General features: G+C 43.4%; 1 protein-coding gene across 5 annotated transcripts in view; it reads right to left on the bottom strand.

Moving 5' to 3' along the window:
• The window catches only part of AAK1 (AP2 associated kinase 1), a 91,391-nt gene that overhangs the window by 19,618 nt on the left and 59,432 nt on the right, over window positions 1-12,341 (bottom strand). For 3 of the 5 annotated variants that reach the window (XM_069942957.1, XM_069942973.1, XM_069942982.1), the window contains exons 10-18: window positions 11,937-12,091; window positions 11,049-11,338; window positions 10,768-10,947; window positions 8,578-8,810; window positions 8,008-8,168; window positions 7,444-7,560; window positions 6,195-6,293; window positions 3,969-4,070; window positions 569-670 (exon numbers count right to left, since the gene is read on the bottom strand). In XM_069942957.1, coding sequence (XP_069799058.1) covers window positions 569-670; window positions 3,969-4,070; window positions 6,195-6,293; window positions 7,444-7,560; window positions 8,008-8,168; window positions 8,578-8,810; window positions 10,768-10,947; window positions 11,049-11,338; window positions 11,937-12,091 — 1,439 coding nt within the window. The remainder of the gene's footprint in view (window positions 1-568; window positions 671-3,968; window positions 4,071-6,194; window positions 6,294-7,443; window positions 7,561-8,007; window positions 8,169-8,577; window positions 8,811-10,767; window positions 10,948-11,048; window positions 11,339-11,936; window positions 12,092-12,341) is intronic. The other 2 variants (XM_069942948.1, XM_069942964.1) reach the window with 2 other exon arrangements.

Here is a 12,341-nt window from a genome sequence, read left to right as displayed (position 1 = left end):
TAATGCTGATCCAGCATAAAACAAACCCTTAATAGCGCTGAGCGGACCGGTCACACTGTTCAGGTTCGGCAACGTTCTCCAAACTTGAACATTCAGCATTTGTTTCCCCGCGGCTGCAGAAATTGGATGCAGCCCTAAGGCTGCCAGGAAAACAAGAAAACAGTCTCTGTATCCATGTTTTCCTGGACACCCTAGGGCTGCACTGAACTCCTGCAGCCACAGGGAATCAAACGCCAAGCATTTAGGTGCGAAGAATGGGGGAAATTTATCAAACATGGTGTAAAATGAAACTGGCTCAGTTGCCCCTAGCAACCAATCAGATTCCACCTTTCATTTTCCAAAGAGTCTGTGAGGGATGAAAGATGGAATCTGATTGGTTGCTAGGGGCATCTGAGTTGGTTTCACTTTACACCATGTTTGATAAATCTCCCCAAAAGTCGCCAAACCCGAACAGTTTTACCGGTCCGCTCAACACTAGTCCTTACCCTAATTGAAATGACCATGGGAAAAATATTCAGCATCTCTGCATGGTGTAGGCAGACTATTCTATGAAAACACATGCACCAACCTGTGCGATTTGAAGCAATGGAGTCTGCCTGGGAAGAGAGACGCTGAGGCATGGGAGGCTCCAGCCCGGGAATGAGGCTTTCCACCACAGGCTCTGCCTTCCCTTGTGTGGTGACGAGAAGAAGTAGTGGCGATGGAGGTCACCATGTAACACAGAGGAGAGGAGCAGAGGACAGGAAAAGCAGAAAGGAAACATGTCAGGAACAGATTCAGTCTGATCAGCATCGGCAAACCCACCCAGACATGAGCCTTCCCATTATCTAACCAATTTCCTCATCTCTATAGTGGTTCACAGATTCTACAGCTGGTGTGCTTGAATAAGCAACAATTCTGCAATAACATAGGTGAGAGAAGGCAAGAGCTGCAAAGCAGGAAGTGATATCAGAGAAGGGGGCATCATTCTGACAACTTCTGCTATACAGCCCGGGAAGGTGACGCAGTAGTTGTCATTAGAGATGAGCAAACTTCAAGCACGTTTAGGTTTGCCCGAACCAAAGCGTTTGGCATTTGATTAACCGTGGCTGCTGAAGTTGCTTGTAGCCATAGGGAGTCATGGATACAGCCTATGGCCATATTCACACGAAATACGGCCGTTGTTAAAACGGCAGTGATTGGTACAGAACCTACATTAAGCTGCAGGCTGAGGGAATCCCGTCCGGAGAGTATACACAGGGTATACACTCCGGCTGGGATCTCTAGCAGCGGCGTAGAAAACTGACACGTCAGTGCACATGGCAGCAGAAAACCCTGTCAGTGCACACTATGGAGCGAGAGGCTCCGGACGCACGCTCTATAGTGTGTAGTGGGGAGTTCTGATGTGGGCGCACACTGTAGTACCAGCCAGGATGATCTTTTCTGAGACCGGCCGGGTCACAGAACGGCCAGTCTCATACTACGTGTGAACATAGCCTATGGCTGTATCTAAGTTTTCTAGGCCTCCCTAGGGCTGCATCCAACTACTTCAGCCACCGCTAATCAAATGCCGAATGCTCGGGCTTGAGCGAACATGAGTGTGCTCGAAGTTTGCTCAACTCTAGTTGTCATTTTTCATGGTGTTACACGCTTATGTGTACAGCGCTCCTGGGAAATTTGCATTTGTTGGATCTGAGTAAAATTATTATCAGCCGGAGTGTTACGTGACCCCAGTAAATGGATTTATATTACCCATTATAATTTCATTTAGCTATAATTTCCTGTCCCTCCAGGCACTTTATACAAGGAGACCGCTTCTCCTTTATCAAGGAAACGCTATGAAAATTGTCTATTAATATGCATTAAATAAATTTATATTCCCCTGTAGTATGTATAATGTAAAGAATGGAAGTGGAGAAAAAACTGAATGTGACCTGAATATTTTCCCTTTCGGACATGTTAATGAACAGGACAACTCCTGCTATTGCACACACTGGGGTGGTCAACATGAGAAGGGGGTAGTTTGCAGACCTCAGTCATGCACCTTGTGTTTCTGTTGTCACCAAAATAGACAATAGGTCTTAGCACATGCAGAACAGTCTTAAAGGGATTATTCGATATGAGAGAAAGCACAGCTACTTTCTTGCAAAAAACACCACCCATGTCCTCAGGTTGTAAGTGGTATTGCAATTCAGTTCAATTCTTTGGAACTGAGCTGCAACGCCACATCCAAACTGAGGACAGGAGTGGCTCTGTTTCTGGGAAAAAGCGGCCATGTTTTCTCTAAACCTGGACAACCCCTTTAAAAGAAACTTGTCTTTTCTCACCTGAAATTTAAGAGCATAAACAAAGCAGCTTTCATGTAACTGGACCACATAAGGGTCAGTAGTGAAACCAGTGATCAGATAGCTGCCATCTTGCTACAGGGGATATAGATCGACATGACTGACATCTCTGTCAATGTTATTCACTAATAATATGTCAGGATTTCCACTTCAATCCCCAACACCCTGCACTGCCACGTTATTTCAGCTTTGCTCTCTGAGATGATTCATTGTCTATATTACCCATTCCAAACCCAAAGTGACTAGCACAGGTCAGGAGCTTATCTGTACATATCTGCCAGGCATTTAATTTATGGCATTTAGCACAGGTTCATTGCTGACATTATTCAGCGGAAATGTGTCCTCTCCAAAGATCACATTGCCGGTATGTACATAAAATCCTCAATAATGCAGGCAATGTAAGACAGCGTTCAAACCTGACAAGGAAGCCACAAGAGAATTATTTACTGGAAAAGGTCATTCCTTTGTATTATATGAGCTGTTTCTTCACTTCTAAAACACAATAAAAGGACAGCGGATGCCTCTGTTTGCCTATTGAAAGTTGCAGTATCACTGTTTTTCTCTTTTTAGATGGCTCATTTAGACCACCTGAGGGACCAGCAAGTGTGTGTGAAAATATTTATTTATTATATATATATATATATATATATATATATATATATATATATATATATATATATATATATATATATATACACACACACACACACAGTATATATACTGTAACGGTCTGTCTAACCGGTATATTAGGCTATTTTCTATCACACCATTTCACAAAGATGCTTTAAGTGGACCCATCACAAGGTTTTAGCTGGTTAAACTGCATAAGTGCATAGTTGTAGAAGGCTTCCCAGTCTGACTTTATGCATACCCTGATTTTACAGTGCCGAAACATCTTTTTATTATTATGGAAATGAGCTCCAAAAGCCCAGGGATTCCCCCTGGACGCATAAGCCCAGATATGTAAATATCAGCAGTTGCCAGCAATGTCTCTGGGCTCACTTCTATCCTTCTCCAGCTGCTTGTTTGACATCCACTAGGCTTTACATTAAGCTACTCCTCCAGAGATTAAATCTTGCAAAAGAGTTCTGCAAATCATGCTTGGTGCATGCACAGTTCCCTGGTCTTTTCCCCCTGCCTTTAGGGCTTTTCTGAGCTATAAAAAGCCCAATTGCAGGCTAGGGATTTCCGGAAAAAGCTCAGCTCTTAGTAGATGAAGGTAAAAGTAAAGCCTAGTGAATGCCAATCAAGCAGCTAGAGACCAACTGGGCTTTTGCATGTAGCGGGATCACCCCCTAAGCATTTGGAGCTTATTTCCATATTAATAAAAAGACAAATTTCAGCATTGAAGGGTTTTATCTGTAAAAAGCAAGATATGCATTAAATCAGATTGAGTAACCCTATACAACCATGCACTTACTTTATCCACCTAAAACTCTGTGACAAGTCCACTTTAAATTTTTCCATTTGCAATATATTTTTTTTTTAAACGCACACAGGCTTTTAATTTCTTTTGCAGTTTTTAAAATCTTTTAAAACATGGTTCCAGCCCACAACATAGTTCTAGGCACTGTGTGGTCACACTTAAACGTCACTCATATAATCATAAGTGGTTATGTGCCACCAGATTCCTCAAGTCTTTACCATTCACAGTCTCAGAGGTGCTCCCAAAAGGATCTGCCAGCTGAACAAGGTGAGGAAGCAGAAGCTGGGGCTCCGGAGACTTTAGACCCTCAATCAATTTCTCTGGGTCAGGCAGGAAGAAAAAGATAACAGAAAGGAGGAAGGATAAAAATGAATATTTGATGAGGGACAAGCAAAGCTTAGGGCACATCATGCAGAATCTCAGCCAGCTATGAAGTGTACCCTCACTTTTGACAGAATCTAGCCCCTTGCTAAACATTAATTCCAATCTGTAGACATCATGTTATAGAACAGGAGGAACTGAGCAGACTGATACACAGTTTATGATAAAAGCTCTGGGATATCTTAGCATTTATACGTTATTTATATCTTTGCTTATTTTGGCCTAATTAGTCAAGTGGGTGGTCCTACTCAGTGATTGACAGCTATTTCTACATGCACACTTATACACAGATTACAGTCAATTACTAAGTAGGAGCCTCCTGCTCTGTAATATGATGCCTGCAGATTGCATTTCCCCCATGTAAAGACTACAGAGACCGCTGATGTATCCAGATGTCATCTGGATTGCATTTACATAAATTACTTGGTATTGTTCACAGGTTCCTAGAAAAAAAAGTGAATGGGAAGAACTCCAAAATGTGTTTCTGAACAGAAACAGTGGGGTGCAGAAGTAAAGGTACACTTTAGCATACACTATAATAAATAATAAATTAGCATTGTATATATTTATTTACAGGATGCAAACCCATATCAGATGGCTTAAGTTTCCCAACACAAGGATCTGCCTCCTATGCTATAGTATGAATTTAGTCTGAGGGGAAATAACTACAGATGTGTAGAAGTTTACTTGTATACCTATGGAAAGCAACAAATAATATGGCCAAATAAGACGCCGATAAAATACTAACATAAAAGTCCTAAACATTCTGCATAATTCTATGTATCATCACTGCAAAACATATTGTGATATTTCCTTACATTCTGATCAATGATGTGGTATTCTGCTTTCAGTCTTTCAATGCATATGTGTGCAAGAAGACTACAGATTCCAGCATCCTCCTCTTCTCCTGTACCTGTTTGTCTGCCCTCCCAACCATCTCACGTCTCTAGCATATCTACGCCAGCCTTCTGCCTTCCCTTCCTGCTAATGTTAGGACACCAGCAATGACATGGCTGCAATAGGTTGACAATGTTACTCTGCTCCAGCACCTACTGGTCACTTTATTGGTGATGAAGCAGGTGGGGGAAGCAGCTCTCAGTGATCTGTCGATACATCATACCACAGAACTTGTCATTGTGGGACACAGATCCGATATTCATCCAGCACTGTGCATAAATACCGGAGTGATGTCACTGCAGAGAGCCGCCTCTACATTCATGAGAATGGACAGGCCGAAACGTTTCTGCCCCCAGTGCACCAAACTGCTTAAAGTTTTTCTGCACTGAGGATGAAGGTAAGAAAATTACCTTCCTCCTCAGCGCAGCGTCCCCGGCCCTGTAGGAACCTTACAGCAGGTTACAGTTTTCTAGTTGGTTTCTCTTTAAATGCCAAAAAAGTTAAACAGAACCTGTAAAACAAATGTCAATCACAGATGGAATTTTGCTTTCAGCATTACAAATATGTACAAGTATAAGATGTAGGACTGCTTAGAATAGGCTCTAAAGTTCTCAATTTGTGGTCAGGGGTTACATGCTAAGTGAGCGCTTGCTCTATTGCTGGTATCAGCACAGTGGTTTTATATTGCAAGTCCTGGCTTAAAAAACGGGCAAAAAGCTGCATGAAGATTCTTCTCGTGTTTGTGTGGGTTTCCTCAGCTCCACTTTCTGATATAGCCTTCTGACTATATTTCTTCTTACTTGCCTCAATGAAGTATTTTACCAATAATTGTCAGGCACTATGGGAGGGAGCTTGTATCGTACAAGAAACGTTCGGTGTACAATTGTGTATTTTGCTCTGATAGCAGCAGTCTATAATGGATGCCATATTTGTTTCTTCTACGCAGAAATGGGCAACGTAAAATTATAGGAAAAGCATTCTAAATATGTTAATCGATTTACCCTTTACTACGAGTCTGATACCTTTACATTCCTACTATATGAGCGACAGCACAGAGGTTTTGTTGAACCCTGGGATTTCAGGAAACGCTAGATGGGAAGCAATGGTGACCCCCAAAGAGTAGACACCCTGGGAAACGTTCCCTGTCCTTGTAGCTGTGTTATTACCTGGAGTTTCTGAGAGAGGAAGAGGTAAGAAGGGGTCAGGAGTTTTGTGGAGCGGAGGGCTGGGATCCTGACCCTGCACTTCAACAGGTTTATCCACAGCTAAGTTCCAGAAAGAAATGAAATAAAGAGGAGAAAAATGAGAGGAGCATGAGACAAGTTAGAAGACAGAAGTCAAATCTGCAGACACACATTCTCCAAGATCAGATTTTCCCAGGGGCCATAGCTAGAGGTTTAAGGGATTGTCTACATATCTGTGCTCACAGCTCTTATGATAAATGTCCTCTATACTCAACTGTCAACTAAATATCAGGTGAACCACCATCTTATGTGTACTGGGGTGTCCTGACTATCACCAATGGCAGATGCTATTTGGCAGCAGCTTACGTTCCCATTCAGAAGACACACATGCTCACTTGAGCCAAGCGTACAAGCATATGGAAAGTGTACCTAAAGTGTATTGGTAGGTTCAGTCTTTCAACTGCAATTCCCAAATCAATTTTTAACATGGTGCACATTATAAGCACTACAAGTGTTCACATTGGTTAACACTGTCCTATTGGTTTTTTTAGAGAGCAATTCAGACACTACTCTGTGTCATAAGTAGCCATAGTGGATGTGGCACTCAACCGAATGCCATTGGCCATTCATTGTTCATTGGCTGTTGGATTGATGACAGCGCTAATAAAGCTCTATAGCCAAATACAGACATGTATGCAGCCACCAAGAAATTGGATCTGAAAAATTAAAATGAGATTCCTCCATATATACAAGTTTTAAGGTCCGCTATTTGGGTTCGGCAATGTTACCTGAACCTGTTTAGTTCCCTGCAGCTGCAGAACTTGGATGCAGCCCTAGTCAGCAAAAACAGCCTACAGCTGTATCCATATTTTCAGGACTCCCTAGGGAGGAACCCACCTTCTGCAGCCGCAGAAAATCAAAGGGTTTGGAGAACTTTTGACCGGTCCTCTTAACACTACTAAAGAGGCAAATGGTGGCTGGCTGCTAGGATGATGATGGGTCACAGGTCAACGAATACAAGTGTATAAACCTATTAATTCCCCCCAACAGAATAGACTCTATGTCAGCTTTTGATTGTTGTAAGTTTATTGAGAAATATGATCATACATGACCTGTTGAGGGTACATTAGATGGAGTGATGGGGTACTATCCACAGTATTTTTTTTTTTACGTCATTGTCAACTAAAAGTCTGAAGACGTTTGAAAGTTGAAAAAAACTGTAATGAATCACCTGCTCCAGTAGAAAACAGAGAAGGTCCAAAAGCATCAGCCTGCGAGACAGCAGGGGGTGCTGGAAAGCCTGACAGAAGATCCTCTGCGGAGCTGCTTAGCTGCTCTGGAGGTTTACCTGGGAACACCATGAAAAGATATTAGGGACGTAGTCATCCAAGTACCCCAATGCAATCTAATGGAGGACTATAAATGCTGACACCAGACGAGGAATCTCAATGTAGAAAAGCTAAGACCATGCTAATAACCCACAGGCGTAGGGTTCATTTACACGTTATATGACTATGGTCCATGCACGGATGATGTGCTATAGACATCATTATGGTCATACTACTCCACCCAACCTGAGGTGTGGTGCTCTGTAACCCTGGATAACCCCTTTAACAAATATTTGCCTGATAAATATGTTGTGTCTTATTATGTTATATATTATAATATATGTTATATTACGGATATGCTATGGATTTTCTACATAGGACTTTGGCAAATGCTCTTTGAAAAGACCACCTAAAATGGACCCTAAAAATGGAGGTCGTCTTTTCAAGTGGGTTTTGTTGTATCTTACTTTCTCCCAACTTGGCAAAATCCTTATTAAGAAGTTCCTCCGCAGTGAGTTTAGAAAAGTTGTCATCATCGAATGGATTCCAACCAGCGGGCTCTGGTGGTGGGTTGTGGACATTCTGCTGCGAGGTCCTGGGAGAACCGGAGGGGGTTGTAGTAGCGGACCTTAGAGGTTGAAAGGTTGTAAGATTATACACAGGTCTTTATTATAGTGAGACAAGATGAACAGGACATAGTAGAATTTGGCTAAGTAATCTGAACTCTTGGGGAAAAAAAATAAAACAACAATCGGGGAGATTTATCAAACATGGTGTAAAGTGAAACTGTCTCAGTTGCCCCTAGCAACCAATCAGATTCCACCTTTCATTTTCCAAAGCGTCTGTGAGGAATGAAAGGTGGAATCTGATTGGTTGCTAGGGGCAACTGGGCCAGTTTTACTTTACACCATGTTTGATAAATCTCCCCCATTGTGCACAAATGTAGCAGAGCTGGCTTTGTTGGTTTAGTCTTCTCTGCATGTGTTGAACGGATAGTTGCCATAAAGAAAAGTGATAACAGACGCCTGTATACATACTTTGATTTATTGAGGTTTGCCTCAGCCGCCGCTGCCTGGAGTAGCTGTGTAGATTTACTAGTAGGAACACCAAAGACTGCGCTGTGCGTGACATCGCTCAGGATCCTCCTGTGTCCCCCGCGCTGGGTCTTAGGGGAGGAGGGAGGGGTGAGGGAGCCCAGTTTAGGTCCTGCAGCTGGCTGGGTTGCTGCTGGCTGCGGCTTTTGATAGGCTCTTGCCGGAGCTTGGATCTGCTGTAAGTAATAAACCATGTCTCAAAAAATTATCAGTGTACCGCCTTCACCTCAATGGTGTTTACAGCAAACCCTATGGACCCTGATATAATGAACATCCCCTAAGCTCATTCTTTGTATGGGATACATTTATAAGCATGCTCTGTGACCTGTGCAGTGGAAGTTAAAGGGGTTATCCAGCATTAGAAAAACATGGCTTTCAAAAACAGCAGGACTCTTGTCTCCAGTTCAGGTGTGGTTTGATATTTAGCTTCATTCCCTTCAATGGAACTGAGTTACAAAACCTGCACCCAACCAGGAGACAAGAGTCTTGTTGTCTCTGGAAGAAAAAGGTCATGTTTTTCTAATGCTGGATAACCTCTTTAAGCGGTATTAATTGATCTATATACTGGTGCCACCTTTCACTGTAAGGCTATGTTCACACAGCATATTGGACCGGCCGTTCCAGCTGGTCTCTAGAAAGATCATCCTGGCTGGTACTGCAGTACCGGCCGGATGATCTTTCACCCCTCTAAGTTCTGATGCGGGATTCCGTGCGCGCAAGCATCAGAACTCCCCACAGCACACTATGAAGCTTTCAGTTGGAGCCGCTCGCTTCATAGTGTACACAGAAATGGTTTTCTACGACCGCTATTCACTGAATAGTGGCCGCAGAAAACTGACATGTCAGTTCTTTGTGGCGCTGCGAGGGATCCCGGCCGGAGTGCATACTATGTGTATACACTCCGCCCGGGATCCCATACAAGACAAGGCAACGTATATTTCCGTAATAAAACTTTTATGAAAATGTACGTTGTGTGAACATAGAAAGTTATCTTACACTGTTAGGCGAACAGTCTCTTCCTGTTCTGCCTCTGATGACATGGAAGTCTCAGCTTAGTTTTAGGCTTAGTGGTTGGAATGAAAACAGCAAGATTTCAGTAATGATTTTAGGCACTGTCAGTAAAATGGAAAATTAGAAAAAAAAACTGCACCAAAAATATTTATAACATGATGGTTTGTGAGACCCTTTATTTCTGTCATTCATTAGATGCAGGACATTCAGGGCGCGTTGTGCATCCTCACCTTCTTCAGTAAGAGTTTCTTTGTCAGTTGAAGACTAGAGATGAGTGCAACTGGAGCATGCTTGAGTCTGATCAGTTAGCGGCTTAAAGTGACACTGTCACCTCCTTTTTGCATTCTGACATCTCTACACAGGTGTAAAGGGTAAATTTCATACCTTATTTTATATCATACGTCATGGTGCTTGTTCAAGTAAAAAGTCATCTTTTATCAACTGCAGATTATGTTAAGTGGGCGTGGCCTCGTGGCATGAGCACCACTTAGCCCCGCCCACAACGCCACAGTTGGATCCACCCCCTCGCCGGCCATTGGAAAAGGCTGACCGAAAGGTCTTGACCCCACCCCCTTTACGGCGGCCAACCAATGGGCCAACGGTGCCATTGTGGGCAGAGCTAAGTGGCTCTAAAGCTGTGAGGCCACGCCTACTTACTACGATCTGCAGTTGATAAAAGGACACTTTTTACTTGAACAAGCACCATGACGTATGATATGAAATAAGGTATGAAAAACGCTAAATTTACCCTTTACACCTGTGTAGAGATGTCAGAATGCACAAAGGGGGTGACAGTGTCACTTTAAGAACTTGGTTGTATCCATGTTTTTCTGTACTCCCTAGGGCTACATCAAACTTCTTCAGCAACCGGTATTTATATGCAGAACGATTGGACTTGAGCATGCTCCAATTGCGCCCATTTCTACTGGTAACAGGTAGGTAAAAATCCTTGAAAATAATGTTATAATATTTATTATTGTTTATTACAGTACAGTAAAATCCATCCTTGTATAGTAAGAGCTCTAGAACTACAAAGCATAGTGTAGTAGTAGTAGTATATAGAGTAGTATAGAGGATATACATATACACAGAAGTACACCCATGCCCTGTGACAGCACTCACCCCCTGTTCCTGAGCAGCAGGTATCTGCACATTTGCCGGCAAGGCTTGCGGCTGGGTGGGAGCCTGCATAGGGGCCACCACTTTCTGCTGCATTGCAGCCTGCTGGGCCAGGAGCTGCTGCTGCTGCTGTTGTTGCATGTAGTAGGCTTGTAACATCTGCTGCTGCTGCATGGCCTGCATCTGTGGATCAAATGAAAGATGACAATATATATAAGACAAGCATTCCAGAGCATTTGGTTCCATATAAAATGTCCATATATTTAGACCAGCATTAAGCCAACCTGCTGAGCCTGGAGCATTTGTTGCTGATACAGCGCTGCTGCCTGTTGCTGCTGCAGAAGTTGCTGCTGTTTGAGATAAAGTTGTTGTTGCTGTTGTTGTTGTTGCGGATGAGCTGCAGGCTGCGCAGTTGGAGTTGCAGGGGGCTGCACAGGAGCTGTAGTCTGTGGAGCCGTGGTAACTGGGGTGGCCGGTTGCGGAGAGGGTTGGGCTGGTTTAGGTGTTTGAGGCTGAGTAACAGGCTTTGCAGCAGGCTGCACAGGTGCAGGGGCTGTGGGCTGGATTGTAGCTGCTATAGGGAAAAAATATTTATTATCTATCTATATCTATATACACAAACATATCCACTCAGTCAGTAAGTCAGTTGAGAAAGGCTATACACTGAAATGTGTCCCGCAAGCCCTGTCCATGCGGATGTAAAAGTCAAGCACCTATGGCAGCAGCTTATATCCCTTAAAAATTTAAGGATAAACTTGCTCGATCCTTCTGTCTCTAACATCATGTTTAATCAACGATTGGTCGCGTCTCCTGCCAAAAGAACAAAATCTAAAATCTGGTACCGGACAGGACCAGAGAGTGAGCTGTCTGGTATCTTGGCCACTATAATAACTGGACATATCTCTACACAAAGTTATGTGTGTACAAACTTTGGTGTCCATTTCAATTTACACCCCCCCCCCCCCCCAATGATTTCTAGGTATCCCAGTTAGAGAAAAGAGGGAACTGTTGCCAGAAGAGATGAGCAATACAATAAGAACCCTAAAGTTTATAAGTACACATATAATGCCCCTTTAGAACCAACTGTTGAAATAAAGAACTAGAGCAACACTGTAAATGTTATGTATTCATAGGTAAATAAAATCTACATAATAAACCTAGTGTCAGCATACCTGGTGGGGCAGCAGCTGGCTGTACTGTAGGCCTCTTCCGTGGAGTTAGAGCCGGCTGAATGGGAAGCATTCCCGGACTTGCTTGGGTCTGACCGGCTTTTGGCCTCTGACGAGGAGCAATGGAAGTTTCAGTTGTTGGAACGGGATCAGTAAGCCTGGGAAGCAGGAAACATTCACTTTAGAGCTATTCCAAGATACTGAGCAAGTCCAAACTTTCTATTAAAGGGAACCTGTCACCCCCCGTGCCGGGGTGACAGGCTCCCGACCCCCGTTAGAGCACCCTATACTCACCTGATCCCGCCGGGTCCCGCTTCTGGATCCGGTCGGGTGACGGAGATCTCAGCCGCTGCAGCCCGGCGCGCGCGCTGAGAGATGAGTCCAACGCTCATAGAGAATGACAGGAGA

Source organism: Dendropsophus ebraccatus, chromosome 1, assembly GCF_027789765.1.
Source record: "Dendropsophus ebraccatus isolate aDenEbr1 chromosome 1, aDenEbr1.pat, whole genome shotgun sequence".
NCBI lineage: Eukaryota > Metazoa > Chordata > Amphibia > Anura > Hylidae > Dendropsophus > Dendropsophus ebraccatus.
Note: the sequence above shows the minus strand (reverse complement) of the source record. Positions and strands in the feature narration are given on the sequence as shown.